Below are 15,944 nucleotides of genomic sequence, written 5' to 3'. Positions count from 1 at the left end.
TTTTACAAAACATTTGATTTATTCACTCAACTACACCCTAATAATTTCAAGAAGTATATCAAAGAATTATTTCTAAATGGATTTTTTTCTTGCTGTACACAGTGCTAAGGGCAATCCTGTCAGCTCTTAAGCTCTTGTTTGACCTGCTTTGTCAAATGCTTTGTGAAGTGATACTCGGAACGGCATGACGTGATGTCAACTTGCATTAATTCTTTCCCAAAGAGAAGTGTTCAGTATTCACATTGTGTTTGTACTGGCACAATCTATTTATGTTTCCGCTTCATTTCAGAAGGTTTGCAACCACTGCTTCCTTTAGAAGACTGTTCTTTTTTGCTATTTTTTTTCTAAGACAACCTTTGAAAGGACAATAATGATGTCCCATAAAACTGCTTTCAGGAAAGCCACTGAAGATAAATATTTCAGAGAATTGAATAAAAATGTTATATATCAATATTAAACTTTCCTGTTTTTATCATAGATTTATTGTGAAAAATTAAAACTATCCCCTATTCGACTAATCTTTCTCAGTGAAGTAAGTCCATCAGCAATATTGCATTTGTTTTTATGTAAAACATATCGAGAACCATATGCATATGATCCTAAAATTGTATAACATCCTCTAATTCAGCTGTAATAATGATTGTGTATTAGCAAAAACTTAAAAGTTTTGCAATTGAGATCCACAAACACCAATATAGGGTAATAAAAACATTCATTTCAAATTTCTCCACTTGAAAGAACAATGTAAATCACTAATCCATTATTCTATTTTGCTTAGAGAAGAATTAAGAGAAAGGTTTTATTCCGATTCTAAATCTAGATTTCGATGATCTTGAAGTGAATTCTTGTTTTCCCATACTCCCTCAGGAATCAACCGTCATTTCGAGCACAGGCACAGTGCAATCGTAAGTCAGTTGCCTGCTGAAGGTCTTTTTCAAATTTTGTCCTTCCCACCTTTTTTCTTAAGCCGGTTTCTGGTTGGTTCTGTCAATACCAAGGGCTCTTGTATGACGATTGCTGGGTAATTTTTGCCGAGGAGTTCAACTTCCACTTGCTGTCCTACTTTCCCGAGCTCCACAGGGACATACGCAAAGGCCAGGCTCCTCTGGATGCTGTAACTGTAGCTTCCGGAGGTCGTGTTGCCAACCACCTGAAAAGCCAGACCCAACAATCCTCAGCATCTTGGTCACAGCTGGGTGTCCTCCTCCCTCCCCAGAGGGAGACACTCAAGCTATAGACTCAACTTACAATCCGAAAGTTTTATGATACACTACCTGTGGGGATAACACCAGGAAAAGAAACTTCACTTTTGTGAGAAGATGAATGAAAATTGATAAATTAATGAAAAATAATTTTCAAAATACATACCTAGATTACTCTGAAATTTCTCAGTTTTAAATAATAACAGGTAGTTTCTTAATACCTGGCACTATTTTGCTCAGTTTTGTGCCAAGAGCTCTGATAGGAAGGAGAATCAAATATTTTCATTTTAAACCAAAAAAAATTCTCTTCTATCATCAAACTAGCATCGCAATAACAGGTACAAGGGAGAAAAATCTAAAAGTCCAAATGCAAATGTAGTCAACCGTTCCTGTTGGGGTATAGATAAATGGCCTGCCAAAATCGTGCTGAATTAAACCATTTATTAATATATCAATAGTCAGTGTGACTGGACAGTCTATATGAACATATAGAGCATTTAAGAATTCCTGACAATTGCTAGGCACTTAAATGAATGTTAACTTTACTCTCTCTAACTCTACCACGCACAAAACATTTTGCTAGACACTCAGGAGAATGAGTAGAGGCCGGGTCCCCACCCTCAGGAGCTTCCAGCCTAGTTGAGGAATTAACGTGGAGAGACAAAACAAGATAACCAGGAAGCCAAGGCAATAAACGTGAGGAAGGCAGCATTTTTCCATGTTTTGAAGGCTGGGGAATGAGGGGGGCAGAGAAGGGAATGAAACTTTCCACAATGGGTGGACACATGGAGTTAGGCGTGAATCACCAAAATTAAGGAGGATGAAACAGGATAACTTGGGAGGGCAAACCAGATCTAAAGACTGCAAACCAGGAATCAAAACTTAAGAGATGGAAACAAAGGCTTTATGCTACAAAAACTATCCATGTAACAAGGCTGATTAGAGGAAAAGAGGATTAGAAGAAACCAGATCTAAAGGAAAGGATGAAAGAGAAGGAAAAGCAGAGTAAAATGGCAAAAAATACGATACAGAAATGTCAGGTTAAACGCTACATTCTAAAATAAAGGAAGACAATAGGAGCAAAATATGATCGATAGCCCTACTCAGAATGGCTTCTCCCGGCTACACAAGGTTGCATGAATCCGTGCAGCCTCGCTCTAGCACAGCCGGCTGCTCGCGCTGGTGCTCACCAACATTCCCGGACTTGAACCAGCCTGGGGATCTTTCAGCTGCCTCAGCAGAAAGCCCGCTACAGTCAACAGTCTTATTATAGCATTTCTAGTCTTTTCAATGCTAACACACTTGTGTCATTAAATACAGACTCCCATCTCTGCAGCTCCAGTTTTTAATTATCTCATTGAAACCCCAAATCAGAAGCTCTCCATATAATTTCTGAGGTTATTATGGTGAAGAACTGGTTGATTAAAGAAAAAAAAAACCCAACGTGAATGCATTCATTAGTAAAAGCTTCTCTCTGGCAGATGATTAACTGCCGAGGTGCTGCAGCGCTCACACGCGTTTCAGAACGGCCTTTCTCCCTCAGATCACAGCGATGTGGTGGAAGGCCGGGATTTTGGTGAGGGAAGTTGGGGTTTTAGTCATTGTTCTTCAAAAGACTTTCTTGGTAACTTTGGTTTCAGTTCCCAGTCTGTAAAACAGAGATCTGCGCTTGGAGCCCTGGGAAAGTTAAAGTGATTTGCTCGGGCATTTTAAGGGACCAGGAAGAGGCCTGCACAAGCTCTTGGCCAGAACCCCTAACTCACTGGGTCAAGAACCCACAGTCCCTTTTCAGAGCCTGTGCGCGCCCTTTCCTCAGGTCCACCCATCCCTTCAAACCCCCAGTCATTCGCCTGCAGTTAGTTCTGCTTTAGTAACTTTATTTATTTTGTGAGTGCTATTTTAAAAATATTTATTGAATGCTTTGCTTTCCGCTAGATTACTTTCATTTCTCCTTTAATTTCTCTCTAGCCCAGGGGTTAGCAGCCCAGAGTATTTCAGAAGTCTGACCTTTCCTTTTATCTTATTTCTTCATTTCCAGGGAAAGGCTTCTCCTAGCATCAATTTTATATTGTTCTACCTCAAAATCTTCTGGATTCAATTAAATCCATTCCTTCCTTTTGCTCAGTAAATTGCAAGAACCACCTGTCCCCATGCTCTTCCTCGTAGATTCTCATGTTCTTTGTGAAGTCAAACATTGGCTTTCATCTTACCGATGTAAACAACCTCATTTCTTTTTAGCCTTCTCTCACGCCTCCCCTAACGACGAGGCTAAAGACGCCTCTAACTGACCTAAAGAAGGTAGCAGGGCGAACGGCCTTTGAAGGAGGCAACATAATTTATGCTGGATGATGTATTGTGTTTCTTTGGCTATCCCTGTGTGTGTTAGTTTATAAATAATGGTAAAGAAAATTTTCTAAACTCTCCAAACTTCCTTTCTCTAAAACCTCCTCTTCAAAACTTACTTCCCAGCAAAGCTGCCTTGCTAATTAATGAAAGCCCTTCTCATGTCCACCCTTACGCCTTGAATTTTAAAAATTAAACCTTATTTAAAATCACAATCCCTCCCTCCAACACGCCCATCTCCCAGCTGGACTTTACTTTTCCCCAGGGCACTAATCACTCTCTGACATGCCATTTATTTTATTTATCTTGTTCATTGTGTCTCCCTCCCACCCCTCGAATATAAGCTCCGTGGGGGCAGATTCTTGTCTGTTTTCTTCACTGCTGTATCCTAGTATCTAGAATATTGCTGCCACATAGTAGAAACTCATATTTGTTGAATAAATGAATAACTGTGTACCCTATCTCTAGCACTAGAAATATTTGCAAGAATAGAATACCAAGTGCCAAAGGCAGTGTAAGTCAAGACAACGTCAGGAATGAAAAGCAAAAGATAATTCAGTGCATTCCAGAGCATGAAGAGGATCAAAGAGGGTCATGGGCACGATAAAAGGATGACCCTACCAAACAGCAAAGAGCAGACAAACTGATATCAGGAAATTCAAGAGATATTAATAAGAGAAACTACAATTGGATTAGCAGCTCTCTAAGCAGATGGCATGTAGTAGGAAAGACGAAAAATATAGCACATAATCTCAGTGCACAGATACGGCAAGGGAAATAAAATTCAAAAATGGAACTTGGGTTTCCATCCAGCGTTGGGATATAATTAACATATAATACTGTATAAGTTCAGGTACAGGTTTCCAAGTTTTTAAACTCTAATTTGGGTATGGCCATATTTAAGATGGCTAAAAATCTGCCATCTTAAATATGATCATCTGATCAACCAGTTGATCATGGTTGATGTGGGGTTGCATACAGAATATTACAGCATAATCTCTCTTTCACTCCATGACCACATAAAACAGAATGTTGGTGGAAGGATGGGCATGGACCACGCTAGGAAGACTGAGGAAGCTGGATGGGAATGAAGTGAGAAATGCAAAACAAAAGAAAGATGAGGTGGGGAAATATAATGACCGGGAAAAACTTAATTAGAGGTGGGAAGAACCTTAGACGTGATCTCATCCAATGGTTTCACTATATAGATGAGACGACTGAGGCCAGAGAGGCTAAGATCTGGACAAGCAGTTAGTTAATGGCAGAGGTGGGTATCAGTGGAAATCGTGGGCAGATACGAAACTGGAGGAAGAGCCTGTCAAGAAAAGAGGGCTGAACCAGAGATTTAGAGTAGAAAGAGGAACAGGAGACAGTGGGGTAAGAGTAGGAATGGTTCAAACAGAGGAGCGAGCTCAGCACAATTAAAGGTGAGACGTCTAAGAACTGGAGATCGGAGAGAAGCCTGTTGGCTTCCTAGTGTCTAATAGTATCCACCTGCTACTCAGATGTACAAGAACTGTGGCTAGATAATTAAATGCTAAAGAGGATACAGTGGGACATCAGCAGAGACTGAGAAAAGTGAATTGGAGTATTTAGCGAGGCTTAGAAGAAAGGAGAAGCAATTCAAAGTCCACCTATACCTGGGTCAGAAATCAGCTCCATCAATCACTAGCTGTGTAATGTCAAGCAAATTACTTCACCTCTCTGAGCCCCAAAGCCTCATCTTTAAAATGGGGTTGGTCATACTTATCTGGGAGGGGTGTGGTAAAATTAGATGAGAGAGCACATGAAAAATAGCCAGCACATAGTAGGAAGTCTGTAGATGTTAGTTCTACATCAAACTGACCCATGCCTCAGCCCAAAGGGCCATTCCTTTAGTGATCCAAAGGCTAAGATTTGACACCACTGGCTTTCCCCACCTCCAGGGTTCTTTGTGTCAATGAAGAGGGGGGGGAAATGGAAACAAATAACAAGTAGGCTGCAGCGCAAGAGAAAAGCCCAGGCACGGAATCTCTGAGTCTCTGGGTATTGACCAAGCAGACCCTATTCAACGTGGAACAGCTGTTTAGATAAGCCCGGAAGGCCCTGAGCCAGCCCCAAGGTCTAAACTGAGTGTCCCACACCTGCCTGGTAACACCAGCCAAAACACTGCAAAATCTTTACCAAATTGAGTTTTACAAACACTTGTAAAAAGCAGAGGAAATGAAGTTCTATCGGTAAGATATCTGGTTTTACTGATTACCTATAGAGACAATGAAATGCAACATTCCACAGTGAGAAGGTCATTTTTTCTGAATAACCAAATGGTTTCTACTTTTTGCTTTCTTTCTAAGGTTCTACCCTCTATTGTCATAGATGTTTTCATTCAGAAATTTTTTTCTGCTAATGTGCTCAGGTTAGATTTGCCTCCTTCCAGAAGATCCCCAAGAAGCTAAATCAGAATGCCAAATTCTTTATAAAATCCATCTCTTGCATTCACAGATAGGAATCTGGTGAGCAAATAGATCATTTTACCCTCTAAATCAAACTTTCCCCATTGCCCAAGGTATTTCAAGTCCTTGGGTTTATTTCCTTAATCAAAGCATATAGAATTTTATGTTTTCAAACATGAGCAGCATTTCATTTTCCTTTCAGTTAATTGATTCTGTTTCTTGAATGTCAGCTCAGAAATCAAAAGTGTGTCATCCCACCATAGACAAAGAAACAGCAAAAAACTCTAAAAGGAAACTGATAGAGACAAGGAGAGTTTCTGTGGCAGAGAAGTTGCAGTGGCCCCTGGCCACGAGGTCCTCAGCACTCACCTTGCCATCGTACCAGATGCTTTCATTTCCCTCTGGATCAACATCATCGGTTGCCAAGGTAAGGCAGACCAGTCTCCGTTTCAGCCCCTCGGCTTTAATCTGTTTCAGTGCTTGCTTTCCTATGAAGTCTGCTGGCTGCAGGAAGCCAAGATAATGAAGATGAATGAATGCTCAGACACTGTGACAAGGTTAGAGATGCAAGCATTTAAATTTGTCTTTGCTATTTTCTCACCAATTACACATTAAATAAAAATACAGATTGGATCAAATGTCTAGACAAATATTTCTTAGTCCTCAAATGACAGTATCAGCCACCTATTCCTTCAGAATAGGTTGGACTTCAGGGTAATATCTTGGGATAACAATGTTACCAGAACCACCGGGGCAGAACAGTGTAAGACATGGTATTGCAGTGATGGATTATGAAAGGGACCCTGCATCTCGTGGTTCTAGACAGTGGTACTGGCTGGTAGTGGGCAAAGTGCTACTCAGTTTCTACCTACAGTGAGCCTTTCACAAGAAGGAAATTCACTTCTTTGAAATGTGATGCCAAAACAACCCCAAAATGCCACACGGTTTTTTCTTTCTTCAGAATAATGGTCTGGGGAATGTATTAACCTATTGGGTCACACTCATTCGTTCAGTCAGGAAATGGATCGAGCCCCTGCTCTGTGTGAGGCATCATGCTAGGCCCCGTGTGGGTTATAAAATTAGTCAGATGCAGAGATTTTGATCAAAGAGCTTATGTTCTAATACTGCTTTTCAACCTCTTTTTCTCCTGCCATGTAGCACATGACAGATGACCTTTCTATTCCTCATACAGTCCCCTGGGCACACTCAGGGTTATTCTCAATGCGATGCAAGTGAGTGAGAGCGACACGGTGACGGCATAAACTTGAATCCATTCTTACATGTTAAAAAAAAGGAACCATGCCCACTTCAGGCCTTTCACATTTATTAGTAACACACCTTCCAGCAAAGAGGGGAGCAATGACTCCCCAGTGGAGACACTTAGCCTATGGAGGAGATACAATTCTACCCAACCAGAAGGCCAGGGACACTTGACAAGTGTGAGAAACTGGTCAGGGGCTACGAGTAGTGAGGGCAGGGGAGGAAGGCTGCCCCGGGTGGGACGGCGGGACAAGGCTTCTACGTAAGTGTGCCCAAACAAGCACCTCTTATCTTAGGCGGGAAGAGGGGAACTTGTGATATACAAGCCACATCTCTGTGAATGAGATTTCATTAGTGATTACAATGTGGGAAACAAAATTCTCAAAACAGTTCTCATGTACGTACAGAGGAACTATTCTGTGAAAGAAAGGAAATAACTTTAATTTCTTCACTGGCCAAAGAAGAAAGAAGACAGTATTTCATGCCAAAAATGTCCTCTGCTGTCACCATTTAGGATTTATGCAGCTCTTTCTGCACACAAAACATTTAGGATTGTGTGTAATACGTCCCCTTAACCTCTCAGTGTTGCAGCAGGAGGGGTCCTCACATACCTTCTGCCTGATCCACGCCCCCTCACCCCCCACCAGTTCACTCCTTGACTGATTCAGAACTTCTAGGATAAGCCCACAATGAAGTACAATTTCTATGGATATTGCAACTTTCAATTGCTGACCTACACAGGAAGCTAAAGAAAGTTCCCAATGGCCAAGGTTAAAACAATTGGAAAATGAAAGTCCAATTCTTTCCCCTTCCTCAGTTTGATCCAGATGGTGAGAACCAACAACAAAGTTTTAGTATGAAGCCCAAGAAAAATTCAAAGAAGACCGGACCCACATTATTTAAGACAGGACTACCGGGAAAAAACAAAACAAAAAACCCACAGAAAGAGCTTGATTCATTTGAGTTCATATGTAGGATAAATTCATGATAACAAGAGTCATAACACATCACAACACACCGAGTCCTGACATTATTCCATCTCCTCAATGTCTTAACAGAGCAGAGGAAAAGAGAATAATGTGAGATGACTGGAAACATGGTAGAACACGACACACGACAACATAAAAATTAGCTATACCAATGTGAAACATGACTCAAAGTTGGTTCTATGAGAGTGTAAACATGACATTTTCTAAATTTAAAACAGACACTGTCTAATGTGTGGAGGCAGAAATGCAAACAAACAGATCCTATGATGGGATATATACAGAGGAGGCTCAAGAAAGAGTGTGATCGATTCTCTCTGGGGCAGGGGCAGTGTTCTCTGGCAGCAATTTTATAGAGGAAGCAGCCGGAACTGAGTTGTGAAAGATGAGTTTCATACTAACTATTGTCTGCATGGCCTTTTCCAAAAGCCCTTGCACTTATATTATAATTTGACCTTCACAACAACTCATAGATGGTGGATTTGAGTCTAAAAGAACTTAGCCAAAGACAACCAACAAACTGGTAAGAACCCAAATCTCAGAGTCCCAGCCCCGCCTACTTTGAGCTGCCTTCCCTGAGCCACTGCAGCCAGTATCTGCTACACCTTTGGAGGGGCTGCGGGGAAGCTGGGCACGACCAAAGCTTTCAGAAATGGGTCTTTTTGGGGTGCTGGATGAGAACTCCTGGGGAAGGAGCTAGAGGGGCAAGGGGGATAAGATGTGCCGGAAAGGGAACCAGCTCTATCTTCACCAAATTCACAATTTTACCAAAGTCTAAGCAGGAACATAAGGTATCAGCTAATCACAAGCAATAAGAAAAGGAGAGGACCCCAGAAAACTTCCTTGAGGAGAGAAAAATTAAAGTAATAAATTCAGTACAAAATAAAAAGTAGTCGTAGTATCTACAATTTATTGGGCACTTGCTATGTGCCAGACACTATGGTGAGGGCTTTACATTCATGAGCTCATTTAATCCTCATGACATTCCTATGAGATAGACAATTTTATCCCCAGTTTACGGACGAGAAAGGCCCAGCAAAGTTAAGGGTCTTTCCTGAGGCTCAGTTACATGGTGACGTAAGTCAGCACCTTTAGATTTATCCATGTATGTTCTTAAATGACTGTACCTGGAGTCCCTCATTGGAAGGCACAGCTGATGTAAACACTCTAAAGATGGTTTCTCTTAAATCATTTCTAGGTAGGCTGAACCTATTTTGAATGACATTCACTACACAATATTTTTGTACTATGTCAAAAAATTTGAAAACACACCACAGGTTAATGTTAATGAAATTTGACATATCTGGATATCCTTGAATTAGGAAGTGATCTTGTCAGCAATATTGTCCTCAAACATGAATGAAAATAATACTCTAACAAGTGACAACAAAAACCTCATTAAAGTAAGGAGCACAAACTTACAACACAGGCAAGGGGCGACACCTGCCCCTTGAGACAGCTCCCCCTCCCCAAGCTAGCCCTATGCCCGACGGGAAGACGTAAAGTGGGGTGATGGCATTTCATTCTCGTTTTACTTGGCTGTCCTCCCAAGACTGTAGCTTTTACCTTATTATACAGTTATTAATTAATAATGAGAGAGGAAAATGTGTCTGAAGGTAAGTGCTGTGATTAAAATTAGTGCTTTCAGGATGACCTGAGAACAGAAATATATTTCTTTAATGAGTCACTGCCAAATTAACTATATAGATAGCTATTAATGTCTTTGAGAAACACAAATTTCTGGGCACTGAGACTACAGCTTAAAAATAGTCTTGGCTTATATTTTTTTAATTTATTAATTTTATAAAGCAGTAAGAGCCATTAAAACAGCCACCTGGAATACATACCAACGATAACATCCACATAGATGAAAACATTAAGTGAAATGTAATTACTCATCTCTTATTAACCCTATTAAAAGCACATACATTAGCTAAAAGCCCATGGAAATGAAATAAATTAAACCAGTATATTTTTGGTTGTGATTCTCAGGGCAATGGAGAGTTCTCAGATGTGTAGCTAAAGCCGAATTTGACAGCAGCACTGGGAGGAAGGAAGGTCCTGATACGGAGAGTCAGGGTAATGGACTCAGACCAGGAGAGAAACTATAAAAACCCAGGTTTTGACCTTTTCTGTTCCATATATTTGGAGTCATAACCCATCAGAAAATTCAAGGAAGTCATCAGTTTGATTTAATGGTTTAACCATAATCCTTTTAACCTAAATATCAAACGTTTCCAAAGGCATAAGAGAATCAGCATAATATCCTGGGTCCCAAGAAAGCCCCTTAGAAACCAGGTGCAGCGCTGGTTGCGGAGTCATGCTCCTGCATTTACAGGCATGGAGAGAGGTCCAGAGAGACCCACTGGCCACCAGTTACCGCAAGAGGCAGAGCAGAGATGAAAATCCAGGTGACAGACTTCTGCCACTGTCCCTCAATACCTTCCTGAAAAGTTCCGCATCTAAAATGGGGCTCAGGGATCATCATTTAAAAACAATCCTGATGGGAATCCCGTTGTAAAGCATGTGGCCGTTCCTAACCTATGGTCTACGGTCTACGTAAATCTCAACTTTCTCCACTCAGCTGTGAATGCCAGGCGCTTCCGTGCTCGTCTCACAGCCACACTGATAAAGCCATAGACGGGATTGGTTCATTATGGGGAATGCATCGACTGACCTGCCAGCCCATCAAGACAAATTACACCATCATTCATTTCACAGTCACGTAACTAGAATCGGAAGTTTTTAAGCAGGCAGACAAATGTAGTCCAATCTCACTTTTCATATGAGAAAATTAAGTCTCATAGATAAGGTCTTGCCTGAAGTGACAGTGGGTTAGCACCAAACCTCAAACCCAGGCTTCTCAACTGTCGCTTCCTTTTCCACTGCGCAGAGCTTCATAACACTCCACAAAAGTTTATAATAACCACAATTTCAGTATCTCTTTATTAGCAAAACTTTAAATTACCGGTTCAGCAACTCAACACTGTTCTTATTGGCTGGAAATGAATACTCCCACATACACATAATTTTCATTCTCTGCTCTCAGCAATTTATTATTTATTTATTATTAATATTTTTTAATCTGATTCTTTTTTTTATTGAGGTCATATTTGTTTTCTTGGTAATTTAAAGATTTTATTTTTCCCTACTTTTCCCAAAAGCCCCCTAGTACCTAGTTGTATATTTTTCTAGTTGTGGGTCCTTCCAGTTGTGGCATAGGGGACACTGCCTCAGCATGGCTTGATGAACAGTGCCACATCTGTGCCCAGGATCCAAACTGGCGAAACCCTGGGCCGCTGAAGCAGAAGGCGCGAACTTAACCATTTGGCCATGGGGCCAGCCTCTCTTGGCAACTTAAAAGAAACAATTCATCTAGCATTTTTCTAACCAAAATTACCAATCACTTAAGTATTCCTTCTCAAAAAAAGTCTTTAATATAACTAGAAAAAGGGACTCTATTAACCAAAAGAAAGGCAGGGATAAATAGAAACCTGGAGAAAATATTTAAAATATTATTCCTAAGCCAGGCCAATAATTTGGTTAATTAGCATTCAAACTAAACTAGATTTTTCAAAACTAGAATAACCTCCATTACATGTGTTTTGTGACTTTCACTGGATTCAATATTAAAGGGAATATTTAGTTTTCAGTTTTTGAGTCTAATGATTCAAAGGAAAACGGTGGAATGGACCCACAGCTTTGTCAGATGTACTGTCATGTTTAAGTGCATTGGCAACAATTACAATATAGACTTTTCATTAATAGTTTCCATCTCTAGACTGGAGGGAAGAACAATTGCCCATTTGATGTTTTAAATAGGGCATGCAAGCCCAAATGCAGAGTAAATAATTATTAAAGGAAATAAGAAAAACAGGAAGAAATGAGGCCTCAATAGGACCCAAGATCTCTTTTGCTGGGGTCTTCAAAAAACTGAAAGGATTTTACCTATAGCAGTTTCCCCCTAAAAGATTTTAGATTCAATTCAGTAAGATGGAAGGGAATTAACATTTATTGAGGTATCAAATGTTCTTTATCTCATCTAATACTTATAACAAACTCAGAGGTGGATATTTTCTTCACTTTATAGAAGAGAAAATTGAAGTGTTTATAGGTTAAGCAACTTGTTTACTTTTAGGATCAGTAAGTGGCAGAGCCACGACTCAAATCCTTCAACAAATACTTACCAAGTCCCTACTAATTATCAGACATAGTGAAGGTCCTAAGGATTCTTAGCCTCTGTCCTCAAGGAGCTCAGTGCCTGGCGGCAGAGGCAGCCAGTATTGTGGGGTACAATAAGCACCATAGCAGAAGAGGGGCTCCCAACACTTCCTAGCGTTAATTACCACCATTATGTGAATGATCCAAATTCATACTTTCAGAACACATGTCTCCACACCCATGTGCTTAGCTGCTGTCTGAGACTCCCCACTTGGCTGTCCTATAGCCCACAAGTCCTTCCAACCTCCTAATCACAACCCTCTTAGTTCATCAACAGTACCCTAGATGCTCCTTTCCGCTCCCTTCACATACAGTCCCTCGTGTGGTCTCCATTCTGCCTTCTTAGTATCACTTACACCTTTTTCTTCTCCATCCTGTGGCCGCTGCCTTAGTTGAAGTTCTCGACATCTCTCTGTTGGATTTCTTCAATAATCAGGAAGGTGATCTCCCAGTCACCAGACTGATTCCCTTTTAATCTGTTTTCCATCACCAGAGTATCACTCCTTCCTCAAAATCTTTCAATGGCATCCTGATGTCTCTAGGATACACTCGAAATTCCTTAACCTGGCGGATGAGTCCCTTTGTCACGAGATCCCAGTACCTCTCCAGCATCATCTCTTGACACTGCCTTCAACAACAGAGTATTTGCTGGCATCTGCTATGTGCCAGTCCTGAACTAGGTGTTGGGGATAAAATAGTAAACAAAACATATTTTGTATTTCCAGAAGCTGTACTAAAGATGCTTACATTCCATTCAAAAGAAAAAAAACCAAAATAATTGCAAGCTGTAACACATCCTATAAGGAGGATGTAGCTACAAAATTTCTTTGAGAAATTATCTAATAAAATCCAACAACATAGAAAAAATAATACATCATTACTAAATGGGTTTTATCCCAAAACTGAAAAGTTGGGTTAACATTTGAAAATTAATAAATTTAATTCACCATATAACAAAATAAAAAAGAAAAACCATATGATTATCTCAGTAGATGCAGAAAAAGCATTTGCCAAAATCTAATGTTCCTGATTAAAAACAAAACAAATTTTTAGCACTAGGAGTAGAAAGGATTGTCCTCATCCTGATAAACACCATCTCCGAAAAAACTATAGCTAACATCATACTTAATGATGACAGACTGACTGCTTTCCACCTAAGATCAGGAACAAGAGCTCTCATTGCTTCTGTTTAACTTTGCTGAAGATTCACTCAGGGGAGGTTCCAGGCAGTACAATAATGGCAAAAAAAAAAAAAAAAAGAAAGAAAGAAAAGGCATCCAGAGTACAAAAGACAAAGAAAAACATATTTATATACTTATTTACTAAAAACTTATTTTTACACAACATGATCGTCCATACAGAAAATTGAAATGGAATCTACAAAAAAGTACTAGAGTTACTGTGTGAATTTAGCAAAGTTGCAGAATATGAAACCAATATACAAAACCCAATTGTTTTCTATATACTAGCAATAAACAACTGAAAATTGAAATAAAAAATACTGTTTACAATAGCATCAAAATATGGAATACTTAAGGATAAATCTGTAAAAATATATGCAAAACCTATAAACTACAAAACACTTTTGAAATTAAAGACTACCTAAAAAAATAGAGAGATACACCTTGTTCATGAGTTGGAAGACTTGAAGTGACCCAAAGATATAATGCAATTCCAATCAAAATCTCAGCAGACGTTTTTTGTATAAACCGATGAGCTGATTCTAGAAATTCATGAAAATTATGGGGCTGGCCCCATGGCCTAATGGTTAAGATCAGCACACTCTGCTTCGGCAGCCCAGGTTTAGTTCCCGGGCACAGAACTACACCACTTGTCAGCAGCCATGCTCTGGGAGCAACCCACATGAAAAATAGAGGAAGACTGGCACAGATGTTAGCTCAGGGCAAATCTTCCTCAGCAAAAATATAAATAATTAAAAAATTTTTTAAATCATGAAAATTCAAAAAAGCTAGAATAGCTAAAACAACTTTGAAAAAGAAGAACAAAGTTTCAGGGCTATCACAACCTGATTTAAGCTGCAGTGATCAAGACAGTGTGGTTTTGGTGTCAGAAAAGACAAATAGACCAACACAACACAACAGAGTCCATAAATAGACCTAAACATACATGGACGACCGACTTTTCACAGTGGCACAAGGCAATCCAGTTCAGAATGGATAGTCTTTTCTACAAATGGTGCTGGAAACAACTGGACGTCTACATGCTAAAACGTAAACTTCAATCCATACCTCACACCAGATACAAAAACTAAATAAAAATGAATCATAGGCCTAAATGTAAAAAGATGGTAAAACTTCTAGGAGAAAACAGCAGAAAATCTTTGTGACTTTGGGCTAGGCAAAGATTTCTTAGACATAATACCAAAAGCATCATCTGCAAAAGAACAAATTGATAAGGACTTTAAAATTTTTTCAATTAAAAACTTCTGCTCTTTGAAAGACACTATTAGACAAATGAAAAGACAAGATACAAACTGGGAAAAAATATTTGCAAAGCATGTATCTGATAAAGGACTTGTACCTAGAATGTATTCAGGAGAGTGACATTAGCATCATGGCAGAGTGGGTTGTTTCCATTGTCTCTCTCCTCTAAGTTACAAATACTAGGACATTCATTGACCAACAGAGGAGTCCCTGCACAGTACATGAGAATGCCTGAGAGATCCATACACCTATACATCTGAAGGTGGGTGGACTGGACCTCCTGGAGGTGGTAGGACTAGGGGAGCAGTGGCAGCAGCTCCTGAGACCAGAGGTTCCAGGATCTGTAGCTGTTCCCATGAACAGAGGCCCCAGGAACTGAGGTAAGCCCTGTGAACAGAGGCCCCAAGAATCCAGGCAGCCCACACTTCTAGAGGTCTCAGGAACACTGTGGGCCCGTGACCAGAGATTCTGGGAACCGTGAGATATCTGTGACCCAGGCCCCTCACTCTTTCTCAGTGGCAGAGCCCCTGACACCAGCCCATCCAGCAGTGGGGGCTGCATCCAAGACACGAATCTCTCCCTAGCAGTGGCAGCAATGCCCGTGAACTGAGGTTTCAAATGGTATGGGCAATGGACACCAGAGGCTGCAGAAGGAGCAATGGACTCACAGCTCCGTCCCCCCTCCTCCCCTAGCAGTGACAGGTGGTGCCTGTGACCTAAGACTTCAGGGGCTACAATAATACCTGTAACCCAGCCCCCAGTGGTGGCACCCCTGACACTGGCCCTACTAGTAGTAGGGGCTGCATACAAGATCCTGGGCCCCTGGCAGCAATAGCAACACCTGTGAACCCAATGCTCCTGGCAGTGGTGCTGCCAGCACCCCCAGATAACCCAGGAGCCCCAGGACAGTTAGTGCACACAGCAGCAGCACCCAAGCCCATGGAGAGCCCACAGAAAGCCAGTGGTGAACACAAGACCCAGGTGACCCTGGGAGCAGCTGAGGTGCTTGCAACCTGGTGACCCCAGTGGCAAAACCCATGACTGCAGTGACATCAT

General features: G+C 40.7%; 1 protein-coding gene across 2 annotated transcripts in view; it reads right to left on the bottom strand.

Moving 5' to 3' along the window:
• The window catches only part of DMGDH (dimethylglycine dehydrogenase), a 61,533-nt gene continuing 45,589 nt past the window's right edge, over nucleotides 1–15,944 (bottom strand). For both annotated transcript variants that reach the window (XM_008516561.2, XM_070571549.1), the window contains exons 15-16: nucleotides 6,347–6,481; nucleotides 1–1,150 (exon numbers count right to left, since the gene is read on the bottom strand). In XM_008516561.2, coding sequence (XP_008514783.2) covers nucleotides 935–1,150; nucleotides 6,347–6,481 — 351 coding nt within the window. In that variant the 3' untranslated portion in view covers nucleotides 1–934. The remainder of the gene's footprint in view (nucleotides 1,151–6,346; nucleotides 6,482–15,944) is intronic.

Source organism: Equus przewalskii, chromosome 13 (assembly GCF_037783145.1).
Source record: "Equus przewalskii isolate Varuska chromosome 13, EquPr2, whole genome shotgun sequence".
NCBI classification, from domain to species: domain Eukaryota; kingdom Metazoa; phylum Chordata; class Mammalia; order Perissodactyla; family Equidae; genus Equus; species Equus przewalskii.
This window is presented reverse-complemented; position numbering and strand designations above follow the sequence as displayed.